This window comes from Dromiciops gliroides, chromosome 4, assembly GCF_019393635.1.
Source record: "Dromiciops gliroides isolate mDroGli1 chromosome 4, mDroGli1.pri, whole genome shotgun sequence".
Taxonomy (NCBI): Eukaryota; Metazoa; Chordata; class Mammalia; order Microbiotheria; family Microbiotheriidae; genus Dromiciops; species Dromiciops gliroides.
The window spans coordinates 183,467,400-183,484,917 of record NC_057864.1 but is presented as its reverse complement, the minus strand read 5'-3'; the positions used below and the strand labels follow the sequence as shown (position 1 = coordinate 183,484,917).

The following is a 17,518-nucleotide window of genomic DNA, read 5'->3' as shown; positions in this document are numbered from 1 at the left end:
GCCAGTGCAACCAGACCAACTATTCTGGAGGCTCCTCCCTTTTGTCCTTAGGACCTGTGGGACTTATAGTGATTTACCCATTACCCCCACCTCCCAGATGTGAACATCTTGTCTCCTCTAGACTTTTTATTTTTTTGGGAAGGGCAATGAGGGTTAAGTGACTTGCCCAAGGTCATACAACTAGTAAGTGTCAAATGTCTGAGGCTGGATTTGAACCCCGGTCCTCCTGAATCCAGGGCCAGTGCTCTATCCACTGCACCACCTAGCCGTCCCTCCTCTAGACTATTAACTTTTCTTTCCACCTTCCTACAATTGTTCTCTTTCAGGGCTTAGGCATCCTGATACTCACTTAATGAATTTTCGGGCAAAGGACTTGATTTTTCCAGTGGCAGCAGCAGCAGCTAACAGCAAATCCAGGCTCTTCCCAGAAAGCATGTGACCAAGAACCCCCAACAGTCCTTCTGGGGACTTGGAATGATCTGCATCCATTGTCTAGAAATAGAGACAAGAAGCTGGGCTCTGCAAGGAAATTCTCAATTACCCCAAAGCTCTCTCTACAACCTAACCCACATAGTTTTCTCTCCAAACCCCTCAAATGAAACAGGATGTGCTGCTCTCAACCTTTTGAAGTTTTGTTTTCTTACAGATCAGACTGGGATCGGTTCATCAGATATAATGTGGAGGAAGGGACTTGTTAAGGGACATGAGCCTGGTATTTTAAACCCTCTGCTATCATGGTAACTTTTTGTATAAAAGTGAAAAGAGGAAGACAGGAGCTAAAGACTGAATTTCTTTTATCAGGAGGGAAACAAGCTCAGGGAGAAGAGACCTCAAGTAGGACTAAGTGAGGACACACCTTAAGAATGTTAGTGACTGTGGGCTCTGCTCGAAGAATCAGCCCTGGATTGGGCTGGATGTTGGCATTTTCAGCTGATTTCAACCAAGGGGCATGTTCTCGGTCAGCTGCACTGTGGAGTAGACAGGAGTGGGGAGAAGAAAGCGTCCACATCAATTCCTGCTCTGCTGAGGTACAGAGAGGTGGCTCAGGACTAAATGAGTGCCTAGATCCCCAGCACAGAGCACATGCACTTGGCCCTCGCCTTGGACTCAAGAATCCAAGTCAGTCACAAACTCAAGCACTAGGCAAAGAGGCCCCATCTGGGTCAAGAGGCACAGGGAATAGAAGGGAGAAGGTTGACAGGCTTGGCCCCATCACACATACACTTACCGCTTGGCCATCAGGCTGCTTGCATTCTCCTCAGAGAGCAGTCCTTGTTTACTACACTCCTGGAGGAGCATGTTGATACAGTCACAGCTGGGAGGAAGAAGAGGGGGAGGTGGGGAAGGTGTTAGAACAGACACACAGGGCAGCCTTTAGAGCAGAGGGAACCTGGCTTCTTCACACCTGCTCCAATTCTAGAAGCAGAGATTTCTAGAAGCTTCCCTGGGGGCCTGAGAAGGGAAAGCAAGGAAACACTAGACTGTGGACAGACTACAGGTCTGCCCGTCCCACTGGGGCATGTCTACCCAATTGGGGGGCAATCTGTCTGACCAAGGCCTCCTCTCCCAGTCTCTCCCAGGGAAGGAGGCATCTAAGGGGAGTGGATCAGGAGATGAGCCACCTTGACTTGTAACATTCTAAAAGTATGTCTTCAGCCTAGACCTGGCCCAAGAGACCTGGGAGATGGGGAGGGGGAGCCCCTGTCCCTAAAAACAGGATGGCTTCTGTTGGACACATCAGCAAGACAGAGGTCATGGGAGCACTCACTTGCACCTATGGTCAGCCTTGTCTAGCAAGGGTGTGAGCTTCAGCAGGAACTCAAAGGCACAGTTGACATCCTCAGTGAAGTCCTACAAAGAGCCAGAAACCCCAATCTGGGCTCCATGCCGCCTTTTCCATTTCTAGTCACACATGGCAATGCTAGGCACAGGTGTTATTTTGCTAGGCCTGTGGCCCAGGCCAACTGGCTGGGTGGGACCAATGTTGTGATGGAAAGAGAAGTGGCACCTTGCCTATTCTGGTAGGATGATGATCTTGTGTGTGTGTGTGTGTGTGTGTGTGTGTACATGTGTGCTTACTTGGGGGTGAGGCTTTTCAATATAACAAGTAAAATTCATAGGGCTATAAAGGAAACCAATTATACTGAATTATCAAAATATTTTCAATATGCAAGTTCACTAGGAACATTCAAACAACTCAGCTCCCTGAAAAATTTCCAGTTGCTCAACTTGGACATATGACCACAAATTTCCTTCTTTCTCATTGGTACCTAGTTTACCTAATGGGCCATCAATGTTGCCTCTCTTCCCCAGCTCTCCTAAGGTGGCACCTTCTACCACAATACTGAATATGTGCCCTCTCCAGTCTGGGGCAACTCACCTTGTCCCCCTGAGGGTATTTCTTCAGTTTCACCAAGACCTGAGGGATCTAGAGGGAGGAAGAAAAGAAAAAGGCCACAGAGGAATCAATTTCTTCTTTTTTCCACCTGGCCCAAGAAGAAAAGTCCCATCCATTCACAGACCGGAATATATTTGTCCCAGCAGCCGACAAGAATTCACAGACCACGGCAGCTAGGTGGTGCAGTGGATAAAGCACTGGTCCTGGACTCAGGAGAACTTGAGTTCAAATCTGGCCTCAGACACTTGACACTTACTAGCTGTGTGACCCCAGGCAAGTCACTTAACCCTCATTGCCTCCCAAAAAAAAAAGAAAGAAAGAAAAGAATTCACAGACCAGAAAGTCCAATGTATGACAAAGCAACCTGGGCAAGCCAGCTCCCAGCCTCAAGGGACCATGGCTTAGGGCACACAATCACAAAAGTGGAGTTAGCAATGAGGATCACCCTAGAGAGGTATGGACAACCCCATATGTCTCCATGTTCTGGCTCCCACCTCAACTTCCTGAACTACAATGTGGCAACTGTTGAATGAAATAGGATCCCTTACAGTGAAGAACAAAGGAGTTAGCCATGGAGCTCAATTTTTTTATCTATCTATCTATCTAATTTTTTATTTTTTGGTGAGGCAATTGTGACTTCCCCAGGGTCACACAGCTAGTAAGTGTTAAGTGTCTGAGGCTGGATTTAAACTCAGGTCCTCCTGACTCCAGGGATGGTATTCTATCCACTGCGCCACCCAGCTGCCCCCATGGAGCTCAATTTTTAACTAAATTGAAAGCTCAAGAAAAATGAAAAGGAACCTGGCAGAGGCTAATCATAGAGCGAGATCATTTAGGTTGTAAAGTGGCCTCTTTTTCTCAATCCTTTCCCCAGTACCTTGAGGAAAGTGAAGGCTGTCCACTTGAGCTCCTCGGTGCCCTCAGGAGATTCAATGAGACCCACAAAACAAGCTTTCCAGATTTCAAGGACAAAGAGTGGGGAAGGAATACGCTAAAATGGAAAACGAAAACAATAATGTACATTTCGAGTTGGGGAACAGCAGACAAGGAAGTCCTGATGGGGAGCCTTCCTTTCCTAATGCAGATCAACACCAGCACTACAATTCCAGCCAGAGGGAGTTCCAGGGCAGGGCTGCTTAACTTTTTTCACTCATGACCCCTTTTCACCTGAGAAATTTTTATGCAACCCCAGGGTGTATAAGTATATAAAATAGGTATACATAACCTTTGACCTTTGCCAAATTTCTCAAGACCCCCACATTTGGTTACATGACCCCATATGGGGTTGTGACCCATGGTCTATGAAGCTAGGGTCCAGGGTCCTGGGAAATGGCATGACTTGTGTACTAAGGAGACCTTGAACCCACATCTTCTTGACTTGGAGGCCAACCCTCTAGTCACTACAACCCCATAATCATATTAGCGTTTAGGTAATCAGTTTTAATACCTTTGTCCTCTGGGTGAGGAACTTGTAGGTGACTGGCCCAGAGTCAAACAACCGATAAGATTTCAAACTCAGTCTTTCTGACTAAAGCCAGAATGGAGGAACCCTTTCCTAGTCTGCATTCTAAGGGGCAATCTCAAACTGTATCAGAATGAGGCCCTGTCCTCTGTAATACCAGGGTTCTGGGACCTATCACAAAGTATCCAGAGGTTTCTTCTCCCAAAGTGCAACAAATGCAGCTCAATGATCTGATTTCTAGCTGGCTGGGCTGCCCTTAGAGATGAAGGTGCACACTGTCCTTCTGTGTCCCCACACCTGCATCCTCTTCACCATCATGAGCTGTTCAACCAATGGCTGCATCTCTCCTGTCAGGTTCATGGTGCCCTCCAGGAGGACCACAGCATGCACGGTGGGGAACCCAGTCTTGTGCAGCTGCTCTGAGTGCATAGATAGCATGATGGGGATGCTGGAAAGAAGAGAAACAAAGTTAGAGTAAGGGAGTAAAAAGCAGAGATTAGAGAAGAGTTCATACTTCTATGATTCATTTGGGCTGATGGAACTCTGCTTTTTCCCAGCAGGCTCCGTGCACTGGCATATGCCCTTTTTTATTTAGAAGAAAAACCAAAAGCAAAATTTCCTTGATTGTTTTTAGATCGCATGCATTTCCCAGTGTATTCCTCTACCCACCCTCTCACTCCCAAAAAGCCATCCCTTATGATAAATAATTTAAAAGACTGGTACCTTCTAATAAGTGCTCCACACTCTTCTGCTTGACCCTGGAGATGGGAGTTGCTGAGGCTGGCAAAGGTCTCCCCAAGCTTCAATAGTGACTGCTCAATGGCTGCCCAGGAAGCTATTAGAGAAATACTGGATGAGATGGGAGACACTGGCCTCATTAAAGGCAACAACTCACAATATTAGCTACTTACTCCTAGAGAACAACAGGGTGTGTGTACAGGGGCCTGACTGGCAGCAAGCACTTTCTGACTTTTTCTAAACAGGGTAAGGAACAACAGTGGCTGAAATTCCTAGAAAGTTTTCCAAAGGGTCTGGCATCATAAGGGTTCCTATTGCTGATATCACTACAAACTGTATGTCCCAAAGAGATCAAAGAAAAGGGAAAAGGACCTATATGTACAAAAATATTTCCTGCAGCTCTTTTTGTGGTAGCAAAGAATTGCAAACTGAGGGGACACCCATCAATTAGCTATATCACAACACAAGTTCTGATATATAACTGTGATGGAATATTATTGTGCCATAAGAAATGGCAAACAGGATAATTTCAGAAAAAACTGTTAAGACTTAAAATGAACTGATGCAAAGTGAAGTGAACAGAACTAGGAGAGCATTGTAAACAGTAACAGTAATATTGTAACGATGATTAACTGTGAAAGATTTCACTATTCTGATCAAGACAAGATCCAAGACATTTCCAAAGAACTCTTGGTGAAAAAATGCTATCCACCTCCAGAGAACTGATGAATTCTGAGTGCAAATTGAAGCATATCTTTTTCACTTTCTCTGTTTCTTGTTCTTATTTGATTTCATTTTTTGGCAACATGGCAGATACGGAAATGTTTTACAATGCTTGCTTTCTCAACGGGTAGGAGAGGGGCAGAAGGGAAAGAGAGAATTTGGAACTCAATTTTAGAGAAATTAATGTTAAAAATAAATGAGAAATGGTCAAAGGATATGAACAGGCAGTTTTCTGATGAAGAAACCAAAGCTATCTATTCCCATATGAAAAAATGCTCTAAATCTCTAATGATTAGAGAGATGCAAATTAAAACAACTCTGAGGTACCACCTGACACCTATCAGATTGGCTAAAATGACAAAAAAGGAAGATAATAAATGTTGGAGAGGCTGTGGGAAAATTGGAACACTAATGCATTGTTGGTGGAGCTGTGAGCTGATCCAACCATTCTGGAGAGCAATTTGGAATTATGCCCAAAGGGCAATAAAGCTATGCATACCCTTTGACCCAGCAATTCCACTTTTAGGTCTTTTGCCCAAAGAAATCATGGAAGGGGGAAAGGGACCCACATGTACAAAAATATTTATAGCTGCTCTTTACGTGGTAGCAAGGAATTGGAAGTTGAGGGGGTGCCCATCAATTGGGGAATGGCTGGACAAGTTGTGGTATATGAATACAATGGAATACTATTGTGCTGTAAGAAATGATGAGCAGGAAGAGTTCAGAGAAACCTGGAGGGTTTTGCGTGAGCTGATGATGAGTGAGATGAGCAGAACCAGAAGAACATTGTACACAGTATCATCAACATTGAGTGTTGACCTACTGTGATGGACTATATTCTTCTCACCAATGCAATGGTACAGAAGAATTCCAGGGAACTCATGATAGAAGAGGATCTCCAAATCCAAGAGAAAAAAAGAAAAAAAGAACCGTGGAGTATAGATGCTGATTGAACCATATTATTTCTTTTGTTTTGGGTGCTGTTGTTTTTTTTTTCTATTTTGAGGTTTTGCATCACTGCTCTGATTTTTTCTCTTGTAACAGGATTAATGCAGAAATAGGATTAATGTTATTATGTGTATATATGTGTGTGTATATATCTATATCTATATGTATATGTATAGAGATATATAGACATAACCTATATCAGATTACCTGCTGTCTAGGGGAGGGGGGAGGGAGGGGAGGGAGGGAGAAAAATCTGAAATTGTAAAGCTTGTATAAACAAAAGTTGAGAACTATCTTTACATGTAACGGAAAAAATAAAATACCTTATACATTAAAAAAAAAAACCAATAAATAAATGAGGGGGCAGCTAGGTGGCACATTGGATAGAGCACCGGCCCTGGAGTCAGGAGTACCTGAGTTCAAATCCGGCCTCAGACACTTAACACTTACTAGCTGTGTGACCCTGGGCAAGTCACTTAACCCCAACTGCCTCACTTAAAAAAAATAAATAAATAAAAATAAATGCATGACAGGGGCAGCTAGGTGGCACAGTGATAGAGCACCAGTCCTGCATTCAGGAGGACCTGAATTCAAATCCGGACTCAGACACTTAACACTTACTAGCTGTGTGACCCTGGGCAAGTCACTTAACCCCAATTGCCTAAAAAAAAAAAAAAAAAAGAAAAAGAAATCTTTCTGGATCTTGACCATATCATGCGGTTTTTTTTGGTTTTGTTTTTGTTTTTTTGGTGTGAGGCAATTGGGGTTAAGTGACTTGCCCCGGGTCACACAGCTAGTAAGTGTCAAGTGTCTGAGGTTGGATTTGAACTCAGGTCCTCCTGAATCCAGGGCCGGTGCTCTATCCACTGTGCCACCTAGCCACCCCCCAGAAAGATTTCAATAAGCTAAACATTTAAGGTGAATCTATAAGATGAAATTAATAGGAAAAGGCTTTGTTGTTGTTGTTCAATCGTGACCAACAACTCTTCGTGACCTCATTTGGGTTATTTCTTGGCAAAAATACTGGAGTGGTGTGCCATTTCCTTCTTCAGCTCATTTTACAGAGGAGGAAACTGAGGCAAATACAGTTAAGTGACTTGTTCAGGGTCACACAGCTAGTGTCTGACGCCAGATTTGAACTCAGGAGGATGCGTTTTTCTGACTCCAGGCCTGACACTCTATCCACTTCACCACCTAGCTTACAAGACAACAAAAAAAGTATATATAACTGCTGGACCTGAGGACTAGGTGTGACATTATCACAAACGGCAGAGGCAGAAGGCTGGGAATTGATGCCAGCTGGTACCGCCAGGATGTTCCACAAAGTATACTTGCTTCTGGAGCCAACCCACAGGGTGGTCTTGAATCTTGTGCTCTAATCAAGCTGCTCTCCTTGCTTTCCTGCAGTCTCCATGCCTTTGTATTTGCTCTCCTCTCTAGAATGCCATTCCTTTTCATCTCCTACCACACAAATCCTATCCATCTTTTAAGTCTCCGTTCAAACCCTTTCTCAAATTATTACAGCCCAGATTGAACTTTCTGGTACTTCTCTGAAATTCTATTGCATCTGATTTAATATTCAATTACATTTTTTTTTTTTAGTAAGGCAATTGGGGTTAAGTGACTTGCCCAGGGCCACACAGCTAGTTGTGTCAAGTGTCTGAGGCTGGATTTGAACTCAGATCCTCCTGAATCCAGGGCTAGTGCTTTATCCACTGCACCACCTAGCTGCCCCGTATTAAGCATTTATTAAAGCATACCAAGTATTAGTAAAAAGAGAACACCTGGGTCAGAAAGTTAAGAAAAGGCCTATCTAGGGGCAGCTAGGTGGTGCAGTGGATAGAGCACCAGCCCTGGATTCAGGAGGACTTGAGTTCAAATGCAGCCTCAGACACTTGACACTTACTAGCTGTGTGACCCTGGGCAAGTCACTTAAGCCCAATTTCCTCACCAAAAAAAAAGGCCTATCTAACCTAGAGCTCCTTCTTGGCCTCCTCCTTTCTCCAAGCCCTCCTCCACAAGCACAATCGACACAAACTGAGAGTGCAAGTTTTCTCTGCATATGGAGGAGAGATGGTCCTTATATACAGCTTCACACTAATTGGCTAGCATCACCCAAATCCATTAGTTCACTGGACTTGACGGTGGTCCCATGTTGAGGTCAGAGTTCACACCCTCTAAGAACACACCCTCTTGAGGGCCACATAGGTGTGGTTTTAATTGAATTAACTTTAAGTGAGTTAATCACAAAAGTCAGTCCAATCAATCTTAATCCAAACAATCCCCTTGAACTGGGGCCTTTGGGTGTTCTAAAACCCATTATTTTCTCACATAATTTATGTAAATGAGCATATGACACATTAAAAGCATGCCATTATGCACATTTAAAAGGACATTGAGGACAAGTATACATGTCAGGGATTAATTTGTTTCCAAATGATAAGGTAATAAAATAATGCACACCAACCCTCCAAGGAAGTTCTTACTCTTTGCTGTTTTGTATTAATTTTCTCATATACATAACTGCCTTGTCTCCCTAGTTAGAATAAAGGAGCTCCTTGACTGCAGGGGTGTGTGTGTGTGTGTGTGTATGTATACATATGTATGTGTGTACATATATATATATATATATATATATCATACCTATTTTGCACCCCCAGTAACAACAAGCACATTAACAAGCATGTTGTAGTTACTCACTAAAAACCTTTTAGTTAACTGATAGGGAAGACAAGATGAATAATGTGGGTAGGGCTCGGTTAGATGACCTGTGATATCTCTTCAAATGCTTAAATCTATAAATATTATGATGGGAAGGGTGGTATTCTAGTCAAAATTTCCAAAATATGATCAACATTTACAAGGAGAGAGACAAAGAGAATTTGGAATGGTTTCATAACCCACTGAAAAGGGTTATAGCATCACGTTTCATCTCCTTTAACATCACACACTGGCTATAGAAATGATGGTGGATGAGAATTAGGAGGCAAAGACAACATACAGGCTTCCTCCAGTTTGGCGATATGCAGCAAGGCTCGATTCTTGGTACTGCTGAGGATCTTGTTCAATCGCTGAAGACACATGGTGAGTTGTTTCTCCCCTGTTGTGGTTCCCATCTCGAGGCTCTCCCGAAGTCGCTCTGCCGAGGCAATGGTGCATCGAAGCAGCCAATGAAGGGCACTGAGGAGAGCACGGCACAGACCTATGCACTCCTCTGCCTTGCCATGACAACTGTGGAAAAATGAAGATAGCCCACCTCGCTTTTAGTTTCCATTCCAGACCAGTAACATAGCCTCCTTCTACCCCACTCACTAAAACAAGGGTTCTTAACTGTTTTTAAATGCATAAAATAAAATACATAGGACTGGGGCAGCTAGGTGGCGCAGTGAATAGAGCACTGGCCCTGGAGTCAGGAGTACCTGAGTTCAAATCTGGCCTCAGACACTTAACACTTACTAGCTGTGTGACCCTGGGCAAGTCACTTAACCCCAATTGCCTCACTAAAAAAAAAAAAAAGAAAGGAAGGAAGCCAATTGTGTCAATTATAGATATAAAATTTTTTTTTTAAATTCATGACCCTATGCTAAGAACCCCTGCACTAATTCTGACCAGCCCCAATCTGTAATTCAATAATTTGACTTCTTCTCTTAGTCTACCTTGGAGACCTTCAGAATTCTTCCCCGGGAACTAAAACTACAATGGCCAAAAATAAGAGTTACAGTAAGGTGAGACAGGGTATAAGTAGCCCACAGAACTACTCTCAGCCCATGCTAAGTTTATTTCCCAAATTAAAAGTCAACCCCTAATGTTCCTGTGGGGAAGAAAATCCATGAAACTACCTTAGCCGGTCACAAAACATGTCCATGATTTCCAGTAGGGCCTGGATACAGAGGTCACGAGAAAAATCATCAAACTGTGGGAATAATAGGGAAGATGATATTGAAGACCAACCTATCTCCTTCCTCCAGTTCGTGGGACTCTACCCACTCTCCCCTGCTGATATCTGTTGGGTTCAATTACCATCTCTATGCAGATGATTCCAAAAATTATATAACCTGCCCTAATCTTTCCCAAAACTACAGTACTATATTGCCACTGCCTGCTGGACATTTTGACCCAGATGTCCAAAACTGAACTGATCCTCTTCCCAATTAAATGCACTTCTCCTCCAATCACCCCTATTTCTATTGAAGGTACCACTATCCTCCCAATCATCCAGGTCTGAAACCTTGAAGTCATACTTCTAACTCTTCCTTTCCCTTTATCTCCTATTTTCAAATAACTGCCAAGTCTTATTGACTCTAATTCTATAATATCTCTCTCATCCATCAATGTCTCTACCTCACACTGCTGCCACACTGGTTCTGGCTGTTACCATCTCTCTCAAGGATAGCTGTTATAGCCTCCTAATTAGTAATGGTCATCCTGCCTCCATTCTCTCTTCTCTCAAATCCATCCTTCATACAGCTGTCAAATAACCCCTCTGAGGCATAAGTCTGACTCTGTCACCCCCTTGCTCAAAATCTTCAGTAGTTGAGAATCAAATGAGATATTTACAAGCACTGGGTACAGTGTGTAGAATATTTTTGATGACTGGGCCTGATTTGGGGGGCTAAAGCTGACTGGGGTACTGATTCTGGGACTGGTGACTAGCTGGCTATCTGACTTCGTTTATTGAATGTGGGCCATTTATAAAGTTCCACCACACTGCTCCACTCCCAAATTGATAAGCACAGGATTAAGAAGCCTCTTAACTAAATAATCAAAGCAGAGTTTATTTATTAGATACTATTGAAAATTAAGAATACAGGGAAATAAAATGTACAACCTGACTGCTTTCCTGTGGTCTCTTTCCACTGCATCTCTTTCCCACCTGTTGAGATTCGAACTTCTTGAATACAATAAGGGCCTTAGTCTGCCTCCTGCCTCAGGGCATGCTACACTTTCCCTGCTCAGCTCCTTTCTACTAACTCCTCTTAATCTTCACTTTCTCCAACTTGTACCCTGTGCTGACCTTCTGTGCTCTCTGCTGCCTCCTGTTCTATCTGCTCCGTCCTCTGTCGCCTTTGCTGCCCCTCTAATCTTGTCCGCCGGCCTTTCCTTCTTGCTCCTAGTCCTGCATTACTGTTCGTCTCGTTCCCCCTGACAGATTCCTTCTAATCTACCTCCCAGGTCTATATATACCTTTTCTTCTCTCCACTCAAATCTCGGGGCTTCCTGCGCCCCCCACAGACCAAAATAATCCACTAGCCAGGGCTGCGGCTGGTGGGGGGCGGGGTGCTCCAGCTTCACGTGCCTCAGCACAGGCTACACCAGAGCCCAACATCTCTCAGATACCTCCACTCAGGTCGGAGGGAGCTGGGGGCTTATTCCCCCCAGCTGTCTGACCCGGCGTCTTGCACAGCCCACAGGGCTTTCTGGCTCAGCTAACCCTGAGGGCCTAAGGCTTTCTGATCTCAGCCTAAAGGTAGGGTCCCCAAATCAAAATAAATTTCCACAAGTGCTTGGCAGGCACATAATAGGCACTATATAAATGCTTATTCCCTTCCTCAGTCTTCTCTCAATTCCCCTATTGCTTAAAGAACAAACAGCAATATCTTTACCCTGGAATTTAAGGTCCTCTACAATCTAGTTCCTCCCATATTTTTCATTATTTGTTCCTTCATAAACATCCTCAAAACTAATTAAGTAAACTATTAGTTGTTTCCTGATCCTGTCAAGCTAACTCCTGCTTCTATGCATTTTTTTCAAGTTACTGCCCATACCTGGATTGCACTCTTCATCTCCATTTTTTGAATTTCATAACCTTCTTCAAGACTCAGCTTGGATGCCACTTTCTCAGGGATATCTTTCCTGGTGATTCCATGTTACTCCTCCCTCCCTCCTTAAATATTCCTAGAACAGGGGCAGCTAGGTGGCACAGTGGATAGAGCACTGACCCTGGATTCAGGAGGACCTGAGTTCAAATCCAGCCTCAGACCCTTGATGCTTACTAGCTGTGTGACCCTGGGCAAGTCACTTAACCCCAATTGCCTCACCAAAAAAAAACCCAAAAACCAAACCAAACAAAATAAAATATTCCTAGAGCACTTTGATCTCTCCTTTGCCCACTTTACTGCCTACCTTGTATTATGCTTAACTTAACATCATTTCCTGCTGCAAACCCCAGCAAAATGTAAGCTTCTTGGGCTAAGAGGCTTTTTTTCATGATTTCCTCAGTGTTTATCACATAGGCAGTTAATGTCTTTACTGAACAGGATGGTACAGAAAGAGCACCCAAGTACCACTTCTCCAATACCCTCAATCTTATTTTGAGTTCATGAGTAGTTACCAACCAGAGTCCTTCAGCACTAGAAACTCTCACTTAGTGACTAGTTCCAGTTAACAGCATAATGTGCCCTGTACTTCTGGCAGGCAAAAACAATGTCTCAAGGATTATCTGATCAGAAAAGACAAAAAGCTGTGAGGGACTCTGTCCCTGACATCTTACAATACCTCCCACACTTTACCTGATTATAACAGAAAAGATGTTAAGAATATACCTTGCTGATAGCTGTAAGTACCGTCGAGTAAGACACCATCTGAGGGAGAGAAGCAGACAGAAAAGAGAAATAGAGTAGACCTGACTTAGGGAAGAATAACTGCCAACTTAAATGGTGTATTAAGTCAATGCTGCTGATCAGAAGAGGTAGGCTTAGTAACAAGGTATAACCTAGAAATCTCATTCTTCCAAGAAATATTCCCCAATTCATTCTAAGGGTGGTAAAAACATGCAATTCCCTCATTTCTTCTCTGACAAAAATGTGAATGGGGGTCATTAGTACAACTATTAAAAAAATTACTAATGAATCTTCCAAAGTCCTATGCTTACATTCTAACTCATTGGTTAATTATGTGCAATAGTCAATTGACTGAGGATGGGCTGAAAAGAAAAATATAAACTTCAATCATAGAGAATGACTTATGGATGAGAAGTGAAGAAAAATATTTTCTGTATTAAATGAAATGGGGTCACAAAGAGTTGGACAAGACTGAACAACAACAAAGTCTTTAAGTTCAGAATTCTGTCAAGGGAGTACAAAACCAAAGGGAGATCAGAAAATACTTTTTTTCATAGTGTGTTGTAAGTTACATACCACTACAACTACTTTAGTCTTTAACATCTCTATTCGCATAATGGCAACTGTCTAAATCTTACTTCCAGCCCACAAAGGCTCTGTGGAACTCACACAATACTGTGCTGACCAGAAGTCACCACTTTTTTAAAAATAAAATTTCATCTTATTTAAAAATATTATGTGTTATTACTTTATTATTATTATTATTAGGAAGTATTATGTGTTATTCTGAACTGACAATACCAATAAATATGAATGTTTTCACGCACAAAGAAGAGAAATGAGGATTGTCCATGGAACCATAAATCTGCATTACCTCAGCTTGTTTTTCTAAAGAACATAACTTCAACCCGCTAGTTCCAAAGTGTCCCACCTGCCTGTGATTCTCTAAACCTTCTTTTAGAACAGGTCCTTATTGGGGGATTCAGACACTGTTGCTCCCTACTTCACAAATGCTTTCCTTCCATAACCATCACCAGCAGCTCTAAGGGGACTTCATGTTTGGTGGGCATGGAACAAGACACCTCTGGTTCTAAAGAGTAAGGGGGAGGGGGCAGCTAGGTGGCGCTGTGCTAGAGCACCGGCCCTGGAGTCAGGAGGACCTGAGTTCAAATGCGACCTCAGACACTTGACACTAGCTGTGTGACCCTGGGCAAGTCACTTAACCCCAATTGCCTCACACACCCCCCAAAAAAAAGAGTAAGGGGGAGCATACCTGGGAGCTGATGGCATACTTCAGGTACGACAGAATGAGAGGGTTGGGGGACGGTCCGATCAAGCCTGCTCCAGTAGAGCTTCTATAAGGGGAACACAATAGCAATCGGGGTGACTCGGGGCCCCTCCATTTCCCCCCTCCAGACAGCCGTCTTCTCTCAACCACCAGACCTGCCAGATTGAGGATGTCCAGGTGGCCTCCCTTGGGAAAGAATTTCTTCATGTTGATAGCCCATTGATAGTCGCTCCATCGCTCCTTCCACGCCTGCAGGATAGCCTGCTTCAGATTCACCACCTTCATGGCTCCACTTTGAGGCGGTGGGGACAAGGGGAGGCCGGATCAGGGCCCGAGAGATGAGGCTGGCCTGGTTGCGGGGGTGGGGGCCACCACGGGGTCTCCCCGCTTCTCGCCCAGCCCCCAGCTCCAGAATGGGGCAGCCCTGAGACTGGGGCTGACCAGGCAGCAAGGGGTTAAACAGGCTCTGGCTGTCAGCAGCAGCCTCTCAGTTCAGGGATCCCCTCACTTCCCCCACACACACGCTCTCGCCACCCGACTACCCCTTTTTCTCTAGTCCCTTCGTCCCAATCGCGAGGTCTTTCGCTGAAGAAGTTCAACCACAACAGACACACACGCCGGAAAGTGTTTCCTCTAGCCAGGAAGCACGACCATTTTGGCTTCCGCCAAAGAGCCCATATATGATTGGTCGGGCGCAGCCATCGAAAGCCAATGGAAATATCAGAAAAAGAGAGTTTGGACGACCCTCGCTTGATTTCTGGGAATTGTAGTTTTAGGTGATGTGACGCGCTGGGGAACTGAGTTGGGCGCTAGCGGAAGCTCGGCCTGACTCCGCCCCAATTATCTTTTCCTAGGACGGTGACGATAATTGCACAGACCTGCAGTATCTCGCCTCCTGGCGTCACGGTCAAGACCACAAGTTCAGAATTTTTCTTGTCTCATGGCATGGACCCCTTTGACAGGCTGGTAGATCCTATGAACTTTAAATAATGTTTTAAATTAATAAGATAAAATACACAAGACTACAAAGGAAATAAATTCTACCGAAATTAAGTTATTAAAATAATTTTTTAAAAAATTCTGGGACCTGAAGTTAAAAATCTTTGAACCATTTGCCTTGTGACGTCATATATTACGTCACTGTGCATGTTCGGGGTTGGGTAAAGGGCGTGGAGGGGTGCACTGAATTCTGGCCCTCCTTCCTCGTTCTTGAATTCTCTTCTGTAGATGAGCGGGGAGAGGAGGACCCTTTCTCCTGATTTTGCAAAGGAAATTGAGGCGCAAGATAACAAGTGTTAGGGGGAAGAATAGTGCCTTAGTTCACCCCCAACCACCAACATTCTTCTTTGAATGAGCAAAAGGGAAACTGAGGTTCGAAAAGAAGGCGGCTCATTTATTCCAAGGAGAGTCTAGGTGTCAGAATGCCAAATACCACACATCCAGGCTCTCTGAATTAACAAAGGGGAACCTGAGGCATGAAACAAAGCTGTCCCATTTATTCCTAGACGAGAGTCTAGCTGCCCAACTCATATGTCTCAAACACACTACATTTTTTCAGATATTGGCCTTCTACAGTGGGAGCAAGGAACAAGAAAGCAGGAGGTGTAGAGAGTGAAGGAGTTGGCACTCTACCCGCCCCCCATTCCAAAATTGAGGCTCGACAGCATTTGGCAGCTAGGTGGCGCGATGTTTAGCGATCTGGACCTGGAACTGAGTTCTTAATTTGGTCTGAACGCAGGGTAGGTCACTTAACCTTTGTCTGTGTCTTCATCCGTAAAATGGGAATAATAATAGGACCTACCTCACTGGGTTATCTTGAGGATCAAATAGGCTATCTGTAAAACACTTTGCAAATCTTAAAGCACTATATTCATGCTAGCTATTACTATCCTGTGCCCTTCCCTCTCCAAAACTCCCCTCCAATTCCCTTCTCTTCTTGCTCCCTACCCTTCGCTACTGGTGTTCCTACCTTACTGATGCCATAGTCAAGTGTTTATACAAAACAGCTGGCAAAGCAGGAAGAAAGATGAGCTGGGGCCCTTGCCTTGAATTCTCTTCCCAGTACTTCACTACTTCACTGTGACCCCCAGAAGTGCGATCTCTCTCTCTCTCTCTCTCTCTCTCTCTCTCTCTCTCTCTCTCTCTCTCTCTCTCTCTCTCTCTCTCTCCCTCCCTCCCTCCCTTTCCTCTCCCTTTCTTTAATCCTCCCCCTCACTATCTCTAAAGCTTTGATCTTATTCTTTCATTGAGTCCCTTACTGAGCTGTCCCTGGTCTCAATTGCCCCTTCTCTAACTCCACCAGGGGCTGGAGAACATTTGAGGATTGTAGAGCCAGATCCTCAGCTAGTGAGCTGGGCCCATGGTGGGAGGGAAGAATATTTAAGAGATGAGGATGTCGGCATTCAGAGCTTAGACCCTCCCCCTCTGGCAAAGAGCTCTGGATAGTTGTCTCTGGGGCCTCCCCTTCCCCCATTTCCAGTTCCAGACTAGAAGACATCCTCTATAGTTCCCTCCTTCCTCCTCCCACTTCCCCTCCTCCCACACCAACTCTTTCTCAAAGATCAGAGAAAGGAAGATTTTCCTAGAGGTGAGACTATATAGTTCAGTCTATCTCTACTCCGGTCCTTGTTTCAGTAACTTCTTCCTTGAGCGCTCCTTAGAAACCCCTGACTCTCTTTAGCCAGTTGCCCTCTTCTCTTGAACTCAGATACAGCCTTCTCCTGCAAGAACAATTCCTAGCTCTCTCCACCTGGCCATGCTAAATGTTACGATAGGACCACCACATCGTTACTTGGGATATTTATAGTATGAGGAGAGGACTGGGTCTTGATGATTGCCATTGGGAAAGACATAGTCCAAGTTCATTTGGACTGCCAACAGACTAATCCTCTTCTACTTCTAACTGGAACTCATTGTTATCCCCACTCCCCACCCCCATCCTTTCTTAAAAATTCACTTATAATGACAAACCTAAGTTACTGGTTTTTAGACCCATTCCCCTTTCCTCCTTCACTTCCAGAGCTAGACAGAACTAAGGGAGGAAAGAACCTGAGTGTTGAAGAAAGGGTCAGCTTCTACCCAAAGGGGAAAAAAAAACATGAAGAAAAAATGACGTGGCAACATCTGGTGCAGGCTGCAGAGAGGCTGAAAAGGAGTCCTGGGAAAGGTCAATGAGGAGTCAGGGTATTGGCTGGGGAAATTTCAACACCCAATCTAGGAAAGGATGTCAGGAAGACAGTGATAGAAGTTCTGTTTATTATATGGGACAGGAGTGTCAAAGAACTTATTGGTGTAAGAGACCTGAGAGACACCCACCTATTTTTCCACATAGGGAGACAAAGGCTCTAGATTGGTTCCCACTACTTCAGCATTGCTTCCTGAAAATCTGCACAGGTGCCAGC

At 44.2% G+C, this 17,518-nt stretch overlaps 1 protein-coding gene across 1 annotated transcript in view; it reads right to left on the bottom strand.

Annotated features, from left to right (window-relative positions):
- MED24 (mediator complex subunit 24) overlaps positions 1-14,958 on the bottom strand; it is a 29,514-nt gene extending 14,556 nt beyond the window's left edge. The window contains 14 exon segments of the mRNA XM_043964462.1: positions 350-492; positions 857-968; positions 1,229-1,315; positions 1,769-1,851; positions 2,381-2,428; positions 3,276-3,389; positions 4,158-4,308; positions 4,584-4,695; positions 9,271-9,500; positions 10,109-10,182; positions 12,812-12,850; positions 14,103-14,164; positions 14,167-14,184; positions 14,273-14,958. Coding sequence (XP_043820397.1) covers positions 350-492; positions 857-968; positions 1,229-1,315; positions 1,769-1,851; positions 2,381-2,428; positions 3,276-3,389; positions 4,158-4,308; positions 4,584-4,695; positions 9,271-9,500; positions 10,109-10,182; positions 12,812-12,850; positions 14,103-14,164; positions 14,167-14,184; positions 14,273-14,402 — 1,403 coding nt within the window. The 5' untranslated portion in view covers positions 14,403-14,958.
- Positions 14,959-17,518: the final 2,560 nt, after the last annotated feature.